We start from the raw sequence: 16,700 nt of genomic DNA, 5'->3' as shown, positions 1-16,700 counted from the left end.
GTGTCTCAGTGGGACCTGGATTTTACTATTGAGTGCTGTTCTTAGATCTACCAGGCAGCTGTTACCTTGTGTTAAGGAGCTGCTATCTGGTTACCTTCCCATTGTTCTTTTGTTTGGCTGCTGGGGGGGGGGTGATATCATTCCAACTTGCAGTACAGCAGTAAAGAGTGACTGAAGTTTATCAGAGCCAAGTCACCTGAATGGGGGCAGCTGGGAAACTGACAATATGTCTAGCCCCATGTCAGATTTCAAAATTAAATATAAAAAAATCTGTTTGCTCTTTTGATAAATGGATTTCAGGGCAGAATTCTGCTGGAGCAGCACTATTAACTGATGCATTTTGAAAAAAAACATGTTTTCTCATGACAGTATCCCTTTAAAGTTGATTATTGCTAATGGCCAAAGTCTTGCCACGGTGATTGCTAAATACATCAAAACAGTCAAAGAGACACATGGCTCAAGGAGAGGGTTATTTTATGCCGAATGGGAAAGATACTTGGGTTTTCATCATGTAGCCTGGATAAGTGTGATCCCTATCCCCAGTGCAGAAGCCCAGAATGATGCTTTCTATTCCCCTCCGGGAAGCAGCTCATGGCCAGTACTATACTATGTTTCCACCAGCAGAAAACATGAGACTTTGTCTACAGACACAAGCTCCAGCCTTGGGCCTAGAGAGGTTCTGTAGGTCGTCCGGGGTCAGTAAGAGATTCTGACTCGTTCTTACTATCCCTTAACCTGACACGAACAATACCAGGGTCACTGAAAGAACAGCCTTCCATGTAGTAGTTTAACAAACATATTTTTATTGTCACTGAATGGTACAGATACAGCGAGTCTTTAATCATTGTGCATCCCACTTAGCATGGGGTTATTATCCACATGGAGTAACTTACAAAACCCAGGCATTGGGCGGTCATGGCTTGTAAAAAGGATATAAAAATAAACATGTGAAAGAATAAGTAGTGATAATGAAGCAGGGGGTTGAAAGAAATAAGAAATCTGTAGCTTTTTTAATGGAAAAAAACATTGATTTTTGTAGGCTCTCTTTAAGGCGGCCATTGCTTAAAGGGATTCTGTCATGGTTTTTATGGTGCAGTTTTTATTTCTATATGACATTGTTTACACTGCAAATAATTCACATAAAATTTCATTCTTGAACCAACAAGTGTATTTTTTATTTATATTTTTCTGGCGTGTAGGTGTATCTCAGGTCATTTTGCCTCAGGTCAAGAACCAGCACTTTAGGATGGAACTGCTTTCTGGCAGGCTGCTGTTTTTCCTTCTCAATGTAACCGAATGTGTCTCAGTGGGACCTGGATTTTACTATTGAGTGCTGTTCTTAGATCTACCAGGCAGCTGTTATCTTGTGTTAGGGAGCTGCTATCTGGTTACCTTCCCATTGTTCTGTTGTAAGGCTGCTGGGGGGGGGGGATATCCCTCCAACTTGCAGTACAGCAGTAAAGAGTGATTGAAGTTTATCAAGTCACATGACTGGGGGCAGCTGGGAAACTGACAATATGTCTAGCCCCAGGTCAGATTTCAAAATTAAATATTAAAAAAAATCTGATTGCTCTTTTGAGAAATGGATCTCAGTGCAGAATTCTGCTGGAGCAACACAATTAACTTGATAAAAACATGTTTTCCCATGACAGTATCCCTTTAAGCTTGGCTTGTGTTTCTGTGCCAGGATTGCTTGTGCTTGCTGGGAAATCCCAATGAGACTCTAGTTGGAAACGCTTGAACTTGTGGTGTGGGAGCCTAAGTATAAATGGTGCGGTGGGAACCATGAATGCATTGGGTATTATCATGGGAATTTGCAAAATGGAGCGGAGATAGGTGCCAACTGTCATCTCACTCAGAATCCACTTCCGCTTCCCTCCACGTCCTGCAGGGGCAGCACATCACTGCTGGTATCCCTCCTCGCACGCCTCTTGGATATGAAATTCCTTGGCTTTTTAGGACACTGGATGCCGGAAGTTCTTTCGTGGAAGTTCTCTTGATTCTCTCCCTCTCCTACGGGATTGACACAGGTACAGCCCTCTGGCGATGCTACTAGAGAGTTGCCCCAGATGCCGTTGCAAAGATCTTTGCCTTCAGACTTAAACATCTAATGGAAAAAAAAGATATATGTTTGAAAATGGACTATGGAATAATGGGTGAGCCCGACTTCCGGGTTCATTTCATAGACCTGCCCCATTGACTTCACAAAAGGGGCGGGGCGAGCAGAGGCGTCTATAAAAGTTGAACCCGGAAGTTGGAAGCCAGCATTGTAAGGTTGTAAGGGGGGTGCGATGTTGGCCCAAGCCCGTCTGACCCGCGGGTATCGGGCCTGCTCACACATCACTACCAGAGACCATCTCCTTGGGATTTAATGTCCAAGCCTTAAAGAACAGTAACATTAAAATAAAGTTTTAAAGTAATGACAATAGAATGTATTGTTGTCCTGCACTGGTACAGCTGGTGTGTTTGCTTCAGAAACTCTACTATAGTTTATATAAACAAGCTGCTGTGTAGCCATGGGGGCAGCTATTCAAGCACAGGCTACACAGTAGATAACAGATAAGTACTACTATAGTTTATATAAACAAGCTGCTGTGTAGCCATGGGGGCAGCCATTCAAGCACAGGATACACAGTAGATTACAGATAAGTACTACTATAGTTTATATAAACAAGCTGCTGTGTAGCCATGGGGCAGTCATTCAAACACAGGATACACAGTAGATAACAGATAAGTACTACTATAGTTTATATAAACAAGCTGCTGTGTAGCCATGGGGGCAGCCATTCAAGCACAGGATACACAGGATACACAGTAGATAACAGATAAGTACTACTATAGTTTATATAAACAAGCTGCTGTGTAGCCATGGAGACAGCCATTCAAGCACAGGATACACAGTAGATTACAGATAAGTACTACTATCGTTTATATAAACAAGCTGCTGTGTAGCCATGGGGGCAGCCATTCAAGCACAGGATACACAGTAGATAACAGATAAGTACTACTATCGTTTATATAAACAAGCTGCTGTGTAGCCATGGGGGCAGCCATTCAAGCACAGGATACACAGTAGATAACAGATAAGTACTACTATAGTTTATATAAACAAGCTGCTGTGTAGCCATGGGGGCAGCCATTCAAGCACAGGATACACAGTAGATAACAGATAAGTACTACTATAGTTTATATAAACAAGCTGCTGTGTAGCCATGGGGGCAGTCATTCAAGCACAGGATACACAGTAGCTAACAGATAAGTACTACTATAGTTTATATAAACAAGCTGCTGTGTAGCCATGGGGGCAGCCATTCAAGCACAGGATACACAGTAGATACCAGATAAGTACTACTATAGTTTATATAAACAAGCTGCTGTGTAGCCATGGGGGCAGCCATTCAAGCACAGGATACACAGTAGATAACAGATAAGTACTACTATCGTTTATATAAACAAGCTGCTGTGTAGCCATGGGGGCAGCCATTCAAGCACAGGATACACAGTAGATAACAGATAAGTACTACTATAGTTTATATAAACAAGCTGCTGTGTAGCCATGGGGGCAGCCATTCAAGCACAGGATACACAGTGGATACCAGATAAGTACTACTATAGTTTATATAAACAAGCTGCTGTGTAGCCATGGGGGCAGCCATTCAAGCACAGGATACACAGTAGATAACAGATAAGTACTACTATCGTTTATATAAACAAGCTGCTGTGTAGCCATGGGGGCAGCCATTCAAGCACAGGATACACAGTAGATAACAGATAAGTACTACTATAGTTTATATAAACAAGCTGTTGTGTAGCCATGGGGACAGCCATTCAAGCACAGGATGCACAGTAGATAACAGACAATGGGATTCTTCAATGACTGTTGGAGGGGAATTTTTTATGGAATGTACCTGTTTGTAGGGAACACATGCATCTGCGCATCTTGGGATGGTCTCATTAGTCAGCTTGCATATTAAATCATCCTTGCAGGCCTCAAACCTGTAACAAGAGATTAAAACGCTATATAAATATTTCCATGGGTAACAGACACTGTGTCCCTCTGCAGTCTGCATGCAGTTTTATCCTTTAGAGTCCAGAAACCATTATCTATGACCTTGCAGCTGTCGCAATGATAAGTCCTTCTTGCAGTTAGTCATTTTATTTTGTAAGTAAGAGATGAATAATTCCTCAATTAAACCCCATATCCTTAGGGCAATAATTATCTACTTGGGGCATTTGCAAAACTTTATTTTATGTTTTCATTTAGTGATAAGAGGAAATCGTGAGTAGAGGTATCTCCCAAATAACATAGGGGCCAGTTGGCTTCTCTATACCCTGTGTAGTTAATTGTCTTCTTAATTATATAGGGGCCAGTTGGCTTCTCTATACCCTGTGTAGTTAATTGTCTCCTTAATTATATAGGAGCCTGTTGGCTTCTCTATACCCCATGTAGATCATTGTCTTCCTAATTATATAGGGGCCAGTTGGCTTCTCTATACCCCATGTAGATCATTGTCTCCCTAATTATATAGGGGCCTGTTGGTTTCTCTATACGCCATGTAGATCATTGTCTCCCTAATTTTATAGGGGCCAGTTGGCTTCTCTATGCCCCATGTAGATCATTGTCTCCCTAATTTTATAGGGGCCAGTTGGCTTCTCTATACCCCATTTAGATCATTGTCTTCCTAATTATATAGGGGCCAGTTGGCTTCTCTATACCCCATGTAGATCATTGTCTCCCTAATTATATAGGGGCCTGTTGGTTTCTCTATACGCCATGTAGATCATTGTCTCCCTAATTTTATAGGGGCCAGTTGGCTTCTCTATGCCCCATGTAGATCATTGTCTTCCTAATTATATAGGGGTCAGTTGGCTTCTCTATACCCCATGTAGATCATTGTCTCCCTAATTATATAGGGGTCAGTTGGCTTTTCTATTCCTCAAGTGGATCATTATATACTTAATTGTATAAAGGGTAGTTGGCTTCTCTATGTCTCAAGTAAATCATCACCATAATTACATGAGGGTTGGTTGAGATTGTTGCAACCCATGTCAAATAAAAGTATTTGTCCCCGGAAGCATTGCTTGTTTAAATATAAACGGGAAGCCGGTTATTTCAAAAAGTTACATTTTTGGTTTAATTCTACAAATCTATATAAAGAGCATAGACTCTCTATTTAATGTCGCTGCAGTATTTTAAGCCATTAATGGGATTGACTGGCAGAGCGATTACTATAAGAAGGCTTAGCAAGGCAAAGGCAACTACTACACAGCTAATCACCTTCTGAAATATTTCAGTGGCCATTGATAAACACATACATAGTAAGAGAGACTCACCATTGGTCACAGAATCCGCTGCATAAAGGCAAGTTATGGATGCCAGTGTCCGAGTCCGGGTCCCAAAAGGCAGAGATATGGGGGGAGCAGAGATACATGCACTGGACCTGGCTCACGTACTTCTCACAGCTGGGGGAGACATAGATATATAAAGGGCAATGTTATGAACAGCAATGGGGTGCATTCAATTAAAAAAGGGTCAATCACTGGGGCCCCTGGGCTGGTGCTATTTTTTCAGCAGCCTGGGGAACTACTTTAGCGAGTGCCTCACCCCCATTGGAATATTTAAGAATAGTACCCCAGGCTCATGCCTTTTCCAGCATAGAGGACTGCCACCCCAGAATGGAAGGTGCCTTACAAATTGGTCCCTCTGCCTCCAGTGATGAACCCTTTCCTTCCCCTTTAAAAATAGCAACAAGTTTACCTGGAACTGAGTGGCCCGCAAAGACCCCATGGGAAGCTTGTGATTGGGTGGGCATTTATCTGCTCTTGAGTACAACAGGCTTCTGAGGGTGAGAGATAAAATTAGTGAGCGGTGCCAGGGTGTTGGGTAGAGAGACAGGGCTTATAGGACAGGGTTACAGGGTGCCATTCATGGTTGGATAAAGGGTGCAGGAGGATCTACCCTCACCAAGTGCCTAAGTAGAGTTATGGGATGTGTTGTATTGGGCTTCTCTATATGTTGCCCCCCCAACGGTGTTACTGCCATTTGCCACAGCTTGTTAGACTGACTGTCAGTTCTGAGCAGTGCATGGGGGGTGAGCGCAGGGTTAGCAGGAGCTGCAACTCTTTTCTATGCATGAGTTCCTTCTCAGCGGCAAGAGGGAGTCCTGGTTCTATGTGCAGCCCACAGGAACAGCAGAGGTCAGCAGAATGCTGCACAGGTCCAGTGATGCGTGTGGTGCATCTGGATAGGAGACTGCAGGGATCATAGTACAAATAAATGCGAGAGATGCAGGAATAGTGTGAGGCAGCCAGTGTGTTAGTGCAATGGATCAGCACGCTGATAGTTTTGTGTGTGTCTTCCTTTAAGAGAGGCCTTTAATAGGAGAGGTACCTATTGATAAAGGGACAGGCGACATGTTTGTGGGCGGAGGTGTATTACAGATGTCCGACAATTACACAAAACCTAAGCTTTAACCCCCATCTTAGCTGCCAAACACCCCTCTGCACTCACACTTACTTTCTGAGTATTGCTGGCACTCTAGCAAATTTGCTTCTGCTCTGGGAAGCAGATTAGGTGTCCTGCCCGGAAGGCATCTGTCTCGGGATCCCCTTGCGAGCGAGAAGAGGAGTAGAGAGATGGAAAGGGAAAAGAATAGAGACGGCATTCTCATCTAGGGGGAGAAAAGTCACATTTAACTCACAGGTAAAATATAAACTTTTGGCCCTTTAACATAATACCACCTTATTCCACTAACCCCACCCCTGAGCCCCTTATTGTCCCTGTAACTCCTTATTCCACTAACCCCTCCCCTGAGCCCCTTATTGTCCCTGTAACTCCTTATTCCACTAACCCCTCCCCTGAGCCCCTTATTGTCCCTGTAACTCCTTATTCCACTAACCCCTCCCCTGAGCCCCTTATTGTCCCTGTAACTCCTTATTCCACTTACCCCACCCCTGAGCCTCTTATTGTCCCTGTAACTCCTTATTCCACTAACCCCACCCCTGAGCCCCTTATTGTCCCTGTAACTCCTTATTCCACTAACCCCACCCCTGAGCCCCTTATTGTCCCTGTAACTCCTTATTCCACTAACCCCTCCCCTGAGCCCCTTATTGTCCCTGTAACTCCTTATTCCACTAACCCCTCCCCTGAGCCCCTTATTGTCCCTGTAACTCCTTATTCCACTTACCCCACCCCTGAGCCCCTTATTGTCCCTGTAACTCCTTATTCCATTAACCCCTCCCCTGAGCCCCTTATTGTCCCTGTAACTCCTTATTCCACTAACCCCTCCCCTGAGCCCCTTATTGTCCCTGTAACTCCTTATTCCACTAACCCCTCCCCTGAGCCCCTTATTGTCCCTGTAACTCCTTATTCCACTAACCCCACCCCTGAGTCCCTTATTGTCCCTGTAACTCCTTATTCCACTAACCCCTCCCCTGAGCCCCTTATTGTCCCTGTAACTCCTTATTCCACTAACCCCACCCCTGAGCCCCTTATTGTCCCTGTAACTCCTTATTCCACTAACCCCACCCCTGAGCCCCTTATTGTCCCTGTAACTTCTTATTCCACTAACCCCACCCCTGAGCTCCTTATTGTCCCTGTAACTCCTTATTCCACTAACCCCACCCCTGAGCCCCTTATTGTCCCTGTAACTCCTTATTCCACTAACCCCTCCCCTGAGCCCCTTATTGTCCCTGTAACTCCTTATTCCACTAACCCCACCCCTGAGCCCCTTATTGTCCCTGTAACTCCTTATTCCACTAACCCCACTCCTGAGCCCCTTATTGTCCCTGTAACTCCTTATTCCACTAACCCCTCCCCTGAGTCCCTTATTGTCCCTGTAACTCCTTATTCCACTAACCCCTCCCCTGAGCCCCTTATTGTCCCTGTAACTCCTTATTCCACTAACCCCTCCCCTGAGCCCCTTATTGTCCCTGTAACTCCTTATTCCACTAACCCCTCCCCTGAGTCCCTTATTGTCCCTGTAACTCCTTATTCCACTAACCCCTCCCCTGAGCCCCTTATTGTCCCTGTAACTCCTTATTCCACTAACCCCTCCCCTGAGCCCCTTATTGTCCCTGTAACTCCTTATTCCAGTAACTCGGCCCCTGAGTTCAACACCTCATGCTGCACTAAGCACACCCCCTATACTACTTGATAGGTCTGAATGTAATATACTGTCCCTGCTTGTGTGATTTATTGTCCCCGTGTTCCCTATGCACCAATTATTCTCTTTCATTTACTGATATGGTAGTCACACAGTCTGTCCTCACAAATATAAATATTTAAGCTGTTACCCGCTTCACCCTGCCGTCACACAGACAAACTGATGCTGCGCCTCCAAGTTTGCACCCAATCACCTTGCACTGTGCACCCATCTCTGGTACTGATCTGCCCCATGCACATGTTATTCCCTCTCCTGCGCAGTCTTTATATCCACCTGCCCTGGGTCTCTCTCTCTCTCTCTCGTTCCTGACTCTTCTGGAGATGTCCATCCTCTTCTCTACTACAATTCCCAGCACCCCCTGTGGGCATTCTGCTGTTGCAGTGCAAGATTAGCTTGATTTGATAGACTCAGTTTATCTGGATATGTATGACCTGCAATTTTATTCTAGTTGCTTCCCTCCCTGATGTTTATATATTGGTCTTCCAGCTAGTAAATGTCTGTCTGTCCTCCTCCTCCTCCGTGTCTGTCATCCTCTCCCCCAGTGAATCTCTGCCCTCCCTCCACTCACCTCCAGTGTATGTGATGTGTCTCTCTCCTGGGCTTGTCACCTCACTGTGTCCTCTCTGCTCACAACGCAATGATGCAGGGCATGGATAAAGATTCTCTGCAACCCCCCCCTCACCTTAATCCCTCCCCCTCAATTGAATCCCTCCCATTCCTCCACCTGCTACTCCAGGCCAGTCACTCCCAGCCACTGTCACATATGTCACCAGGGAAAATCCAGTAGTGGCTGTTTGGTGGGTGATGTATGGATGCAGGACTACTCAACCATTTGGTATCATATATATATATTTTATATTATGCTATCTCCAGTATATATATATATATATATATATATATATATATATATATATATATATATATATATATATATTTATATATATATGTGTGTGTTATATAGATAGATAGAGGGAAATAGGAGTGATTTGCATGTCTCTACCCATGATGCCTTATTGGTAGAATCAAAACTCTCATTTTTGGTATCTAGGCAGTGCTGTGTGTATGGCAAGAGACAAGTATATACCTTCTGATTTCAAAAGGCTTCACTTGTAATGCATGTAATTGCTTGTGAAGGACTTTTTGGCTCCTTTCAACCCTTCTCACCCTAATCAGGTTCAGTTTCCCATTTCACATTGGTAGAGAGAGAGCGAGAGAGAGAGAGAGAGAGACACGTAGGTAGAGAGAGAGATAGATAGAGAGCGAAATAGATAGATGGAGAGATAGAGAAATATATAGAGCAAGAGATAGAGAGAGAGAGAGCAAGAGAGAGAGCAAAAGATTGAAAGATAGATAGAGAGTTAGATAGAGAGTGAGATAGAGAGATAGAGATATAGATAGAGAGAGAGATGAGAGAGAGAGAGAGAGAGAGAGAGAGAGATGAGAGAGAGAAAGAAAGAGAGAAAGAAAGAAAGAGAGAGAGAAAGAGAGAGTGAGAGAGATGAGAGAGAGAGAGAGAAAGAGAGAAAGAGAGAGAGAAAGAGAGAGAGAGAGAGAGAGAGAGAGAGAGAGAGAGGGACACAGGGCAGGTGGATATAAAGACACGGTTTTGGGGGTGGCCCTCGGGTCCCTATCTTTCTGTTTTCCGTTTTTTTTAATTCCCTCATAGGAAATCCGGTGACGGAGCTGGGGGGGTGTCAGGGGTAGGGTGGCGAGGAATCATGCACGCAACGTAAGAGGGGGGTATTTAGGTTCGGTGCTAATGGCAGCATCGGACCTAAATACAGCCTTGAGTATCTGTCTGGCGGTTTCTAGTCTCTGCACTGCTGGTTCAGACTAGTGAAACAGGCTGACTTCTGCTACACTGTTTTAAGAGTCAGAGCCCAAGATATGTCTAATAGTACAAAGCTGCAATTGCTGTTCCTCCACTCTATACCCATTTATAGTCACCAGGGAGAACAAGAGTTGCCAAATATATAGCAAGTAGAAAGATCCAGCACTCCAGGATTTGTGAAGAAATAAAAGAAACATTTATTGGGATGATCAACGTTTCGGTCTACATCTCGAACCTTTATCAAGATAAACGTTGATCTACCGAAAAGATGTCCTTTTATTTCTAATTATTTCTGGGTACTATGGATGTACCACCCACACAATTGGGAAAAAACCAAAATTTGTGGGTATTCCATGGAAACACAACACAGGGGGAGACTCTACACCTTGTTCTACTTCCTGAAATATCAGACAGCAAATAAACACTTCATTTCCCATTTTTTACCTAAACCGCTGGGCCACCCTAGTTCCCACTTTTGGGGGTGCCTTGGGTGGCCAAATGTGCATTTTAGCAACCTCTGCTCTTCCCTAGTAAATGACCTGGTTACTATGGGTTTGATGGACTGCTCAGATTCACACTTAGTATGGAAAGAACCCAAAACAGACAAATAGGTGTATTGCCCCAATAGCAGAGGAATGGCTCGTCCTGCTAATTCTGTACCTGTAGGACGTACAGTGAGTCCGTCTGTCAGCGGATAATTGAATCCCTAATACAATGACTTGCCTGGGAGCTTCTAGTTGCCTTTCTGCAGATTGCAGGTGTTCCCATTCACCTTTTAGGCTAATAAATCAGCAAACTGGAAAAACCTGCAATATCAGTGATACTGTATGGAATGTTATTCTTACTCTGGGTCTCAACAAGTCACCCAACAACCCAGCTGAATAAAGGGAGCCTGTTCCTCCTCCAATCCAAATGTCTGGTTTAGCAAAGCACCAGCTCCAGTGACGGGCAAATTTGTTCCGTTTCCGAAAAATTTGTGAATTTCCCTCGGAATTCGCAAAACGGTGAATAATTTACGAAATGCGAATTTTGACACCCGCTTAGATTTTGAGACCAGCATTAAAGTCAATGGATGTCCGAATAATGTTGACACGCAACAGTTTTGACGCAAGCGACTATTCTTACGCGAAATCCGGAAATTCACCGCAAATTTGTGCCTGGTGAATTTATTCGCCCATCACTAACTAGCTCCCCCCACTGAAGCGAGAGGTGGGAGATAAAGTGCAAGGCGATAGAAAAATAGGGGAGAAATGGGGTCAATCCAATTAAAGGGGTGGTTCACCTTTAAAGGAGACATATAGGATAAGTGATAAAAACACGAATCTTGTAGGCAATTATAAGTAATATATGGTGTTGCTTTTACATGGTGCTATAAATGAATATTATCTTTAAAAATAGCCTCTTTATTGGAGCTCCCTATAGATGTTCTCTGGTCCCTGTCTGTGTTTCAAATGAGGGGTGGGCGTGTCCTAACGGTCCCTGCCAGAAGCACAGTAGGAGGGGGCAGCCAATCACAGCCCTGCAGTCACACAAGCACAGACAGACTTCAGTTCCCTATCAGGTCCTGCTAGCTGCTGATTGGTTCCTGTCCTACAGTGCAGTGAGCTGAGTGCACAGCCTGGGAATTCAGGGAGCAGGAAGTGGAAGAGAAGGGAGGGATTATTAGGGTTTTTGCAGAAATATTCAATAAATCAGCCTGAAACACTACTTTTTAAGCACAATTCATCTATATCTAAATGAGTATAATGCACTGGTACATTCTTATTTTTTACACAACATGTCTCCTTTAAGTTAACTTTTAGTATGTTATAGAATGGCTAAGCAACAAAGAAACTTTTCAATTGGTCATTATTTTTTTTTTTTATAGTTTTTGAATTATTTGCCTTCTTCTTCTGCCTCATTCCAGCTTTCAAATGGGGGTCACTGACCCCCATCTAAAAAAAAAACCAATGCTCTGTAAGGCTACAAATGTATTGTTATTGCTGCTTTTTATAACTCTTTATTTATAGCAGTTTTATGGTTACATAAACAAAATCATAAATAAAAGAAAAAATAAACATTGAAAGAAAAAGGGAAAAACAAAACAAACTGAAAGCATATTTAGAACACAAGTTATTGCTATGTTTCATTCCTCATCTTTCTATTCAGGCCTCTCCTATTCATATTCCAGTCTCTTATTCAAATCTATGCATGGTTGCTATGGAAATTTGGACCATAGCAACCAGGTTGCTGAAATAATAAACTGCTGAATAAAAAGCTAAAAAACTCAAAAACCACAAATAAAAAAAATGAAAATCAATTACAAAGTGATTCAGAATATCACTCAATACATTATACCTTTAAGAAATCTGCAAAAAGGCAGAATATAAAAAGAGGAAGAGCAGAGATGTCACAATAGGGAAGAAATGAGAAGGCAGAAATGTTCTATACAGAGGGCAATGTGGGAGCAGAATTGTTTCATGAGTCAGAACCAGCAGTGGAGAAAGGGACAAATACTCATTTCAGTTAAAAAAAAGAACGGGGCAGGATTCCCCTTTTACCACCACATCTCTTTTATCTTGCGGTGCGTTGCCAGTTAACAAGTGAAGCGACACAGACCAAAGAAAATAAAATAAAAACAGAGATGTTATGGTGGCAGCGCTGAAAGGGTTAATGGAAGGCCAAGGAGATGACTTAAATAAGCAAATAAAAGCTAATAAGCACTGACCTAGTTAGACAAATGAACGTTGTCTTTTAAAGTATCTGATGTTAATGTTGTACCACGGTTGGTTAGTGGGGAGTTACGGTGCAATTTGACTTTTTTTTAAAGGAGACATAAAGGATAAATGATCCCTGCCGAAGCACAGTAGGAGGGGGACAGCCAATCACAGCCCTGCAGTCACACAAGCACAGACAGGCTTCAGTTCCCTATCAGGTCCTGCTAGCTGCTGATTGGTTCCTGTCCTACAGTGCAGTGAGCTGAGAGCACAGCCTGGGAATTCAGGGAGCAGCAAGTGGAAGAGAAGGGAGGGATTATTAGGGTTTTTGCAGAAATAAATCAGCCTGAAACGCTACTTTTTAAAGTACAATTCTTCTATATCTAAATGAGTATAACGCACTGGTACATTCTTATTTTCTACACAAGATGTCTCCTTTAATGTTAGCCGCACCTGTTGGAGTTACCATAGGCCAGTCCCCTCCTGTGTCATCACAGCAAGTAACCCCTGGACTTGTCACATCCGCACAGAAACAACTTCTGTTATAACAGTACAGAGATCTGCTGTAATCAGCGAATATATTGGCGTTAGTCTGACTTGTCAGCATCTCTGATTGGTTATACAAAGCCCTGTGCCTGACTTTCTTCTGTGTATCTCTACTGCCACCTGCTGGGCTTAACTGAAGTACAATAAGTGCAAACTGCACACAAGACTTACACTAAGGGGCCCATTTACTTAGCTCGAACGATTCGAACTAAAAATCGTTCGACTAATCGACCATTCGATAGTCGAAGTACTGTCTCTTTAAAAAATACTTCGACCCCCTAGTTCGCCACCTAAAACCTACCGAGGCCAATGTTAGCCTATGGGGAAGGTCCCCTAGGCTTCCTAAGCATTTTCTGATCGAAGGAAAATCTTTCGATCGATGGATTAAAATCCTTCGAATCAAAGGATTTAATCGTTTCGTTCGATCGTAGGAATAGCGCTAAATCCTTTGACTTCGATATTCGAAGTCAAAGGATTTACATTCGGCAGTCGAATATCGAGGGTTAATTAACTGTAAATCTGCCCCTATATGTCCAGGTATAGGCACTAATAAACACTAATAAACACAAACAGAATTGTACCTTGTACTACGTGCGCCAATTTTTTTATCCCTATTTTCATTTCCAAAATGTATATAATCGTATAGGCTTAGATTAACAAATGAATCTGACATGAGCTTGAGATCTTTCTGGATAACAGGTTTCCGGATAACAGATCCCATAACTGTATATTGTTCAAGAGGGACCAGCACTCCGGTTTCATTAGAGTCACCAAAATATTTATTAAAACATCACTGTGCTTCCAACGTTTCGGCCCACATTGGGGACTTTATCAAGGATATATATATCATAATTACAGATGTAAGAGAATACATGGTTAAACTTGTGTATTTTCTAAGACTTTAATTAAGAAAGGATGAAGGACTCCTATACACCAACTCCTATATCAGCCATCGCATGGCTTCTCTATATGTCATAGGACATAGTGTCAGCGTCGGACTGGCCCACAGGGATACCAGAGAAAACTCCCGGGGGGCCCAGGTGTCAGTGGCCCCTCATGCTGCTAAACATTTGGCTTATTTCATGGTCATTCCCTATTTCTATGAGAACAAAGAGACTAAATAGATGGAATAATAGATGAAAAGAAAAGAGACTGGAGAATAGAGATTGAGTGAAGAGAGGAAGAATAATAGTACTGAGAGTGGGCCCTGGTCTAAGGTTTTTGGGTGGGCCCCTGCTGGCCCAGACCCCCTCCACTCCTGACCTCCAGCCTCCAGCCCGCTCCGTCTGCTTGTCCCGCCCACTCTGTCTGCTTGCCCCGCCCACTCTGCCAGCTTGCCCCACCCACTCTGTCCCGCCCACTCTGCCTACTTGCCCCATGAAGTAGGTATGCTCCGACGGGGATGGGCGAGGGCACAGGGTGGTTTGCTGTGGGAGGAGGACTGGGGCCCTTGGGGGTTGCAGGGGCTCTAATGTGGCAGCCCCGGTGGGCCCTGACCCCCCATCAGACCCTGCATAGTGCTGTTACTAAGTGTTCAGTGAAAAACTACAGCTATTATAGCAGGAACAAACTGCAATTACAGAGCAGCAAGAATTCTCAATGGCATCGGGAATGTGAGTGTCACATGTACACACATAACTATAATAAGTGCTGGGGCTTCTGGCAGTTGTAGTTGTACAACGCCTCAGGCTACATAATTATAGTGGGTTTTTTTCTGGGGGCAGCCTTCCTGCATTGCCTTAGGCACCATCTTGTCTCCCACCAGCATTGCTAACTATGATCAGACTGTCAGTGATCATTTATGATAATGGCTTATGTACCATCTGTGCATTAGTTTGTGCCCCGTGGGTAGCAAGGAAGTCTAATAAACAAAGAGTGCACTGTGGGGAATCACTAATGTATCTATAAAACACAACATGAAGACCCTATTACCTTCCTGACTCCATTTAGGCTCAAAGTTGCTTTGAAATGACTTCTGGGTGAAGGTTTTTAAGGGAGTCGTATCTATTAAAGGGTAACTAGCATCCCTATATTTTATATTACATGGCCGGAGTTGAGAAATGTGGGGGGGGGGAAGATTGAGACACACTCTGAGGGGAAATATGTAGTTGTTGGGCATCTAATCTGCAATCCTTCAGCTGTTGTAGAACTACAGCTCTACCTGTCAAAAATCAAAGTTTTGCTAAAATGATTGTTTTAACACAGAGATAGAGAATGGAATACATAGGCCGTGGCATTATAAGCTGCTTATATCGCAATGTATCCTTCCCTGTCTGCCCAGACCAGTGGCATCCCGTCAACTAGTAACATTAATTAGTCTCCTACACATTAGAAAATGAAAGTACAAAGGAGCAGTGCATGAGATTCAGCACCTGGAACAGTTCCCTGGCAGCCCACTAGAAGCAATATGTGAGTTTAAGCACCTGGGAAAATCCCCTGGCAGCCCACAAGGAAAGGGGCATGTGATTAAGCACCAGGGACAAGTCACTAGTGGAAGCTTACTAGGAGAAGTATGTGAGATTCAGCACCTGGGACAGTTCCCTAGCAGACCACTAGGAGGAGTATGTGAGATTCAGCACCTGGGACAGTTCCCTAGCAGACCACTAGGAGGAGTATGTGAGATTCAGCACCTGGGACAGTTCCCTAGCAGACCACTAGGAGGAGTATGTGAGATTCAGCACCTGGGACAGTTCCCTAGCAGACCACTAGGAGGAGTATGTGAGATTCAGCACCCGGGACAGTACCATGGCAGCCCACTAGGAGGAGTATGTGAGATTCAGCACCCAGGACATTGCCCTGGCAGCCCACTAGGAACAGTGGGTGAGATTCAGCACCCGGGACAGTACCATGGCAGCCCACTAGTAACAGTGGGTGAGATCCAGCACCAACAACAGTTTCCTGGCCGCCCACTAGGAGCGGTGGTTCAGCAGCAGGGACAGTTCCCAGGCAGCTTAATAGTGACTCTTCACTGAATGAACAACATAAAATCCTGGGCTAAAAATGGGCATTTCAAAAAGATTTTGTGACCCTTTGCCATAGGTGACTCTTGTAACAATTTAATTCAGAACATTGTAATGTGCTGATAGGCTACAGGCTGCTCTAACTGTGTAGATGTTCTTATGTTGGGAGGGTGGTGGTTGTTGTAGTTCAGCAGTACTAGGGGTCCCTACCTTTGGCAATCGCTATTATAAACAGTGACAACAGCAGCATTGCCTCTTCTGCATCTGGGGGACCAGGTCAAATACCCTTTCGGGGGTTGTGTGCGTGAATGTAATGGGGTCTGCAGAGGGACTGATGGGAATCATGTATAATTTTTGCTATGCGCTGTGACATTGGCATAAATGCACAAATAAAGAATAGTAAAGAAAGTGGCAGTTCCTCACCAAATTTCTCTTTGTGGTGCGACTGACTGAGATTCAGCACCATAGACAGTTCCCTTGCAGCAAACACTGCACCGACTGA

General features: G+C 43.9%; 1 protein-coding gene across 1 annotated transcript; it reads right to left on the bottom strand.

Annotated features, from left to right (window-relative positions):
• Positions 1-1,413: 1,413 nt before the first annotated feature.
• Positions 1,414-8,845, bottom strand: rtbdn.S (retbindin S homeolog). The gene is made up of 6 exons (XM_018239636.2): positions 8,734-8,845; positions 6,518-6,671; positions 5,759-5,840; positions 5,335-5,463; positions 3,909-3,996; positions 1,414-2,107 (listed from the first exon to the last, which is right to left on the bottom strand). Exons 2-6 carry the CDS (start codon positions 6,669-6,671, stop codon positions 1,856-1,858), a joined length of 705 nt encoding a protein of 234 aa, XP_018095125.1. The 5' UTR covers positions 8,734-8,845; the 3' UTR covers positions 1,414-1,855.
• Positions 8,846-16,700: the final 7,855 nt, after the last annotated feature.

Source organism: Xenopus laevis, chromosome 3S, assembly GCF_017654675.1.
Source record: "Xenopus laevis strain J_2021 chromosome 3S, Xenopus_laevis_v10.1, whole genome shotgun sequence".
Lineage (NCBI taxonomy): Eukaryota > Metazoa > Chordata > Amphibia > Anura > Pipidae > Xenopus > Xenopus laevis.
The sequence above is the reverse complement of the archived record's forward strand: the minus strand, read 5'-3'. Positions and strand labels throughout refer to the sequence as shown.

Coding starts and splice junctions, on each gene's coding strand:
- rtbdn.S (XM_018239636.2), bottom strand. CDS start 6,671: ATGAGAATGCCGTCTCTATTCTTTTCCCTTTCCATCTCTCTACTCCTC. Junction 3,997..5,334: donor AGCGGATTCTGTGACCAATG/GTGAGTCTCTCT, acceptor CTCTTGTTACAG/GTTTGAGGCCTGCAAGGATG. Junction 2,108..3,908: donor CATGTGTTCCCTACAAACAG/GTACATTCCATA, acceptor TTTTTCCATTAG/ATGTTTAAGTCTGAAGGCAA.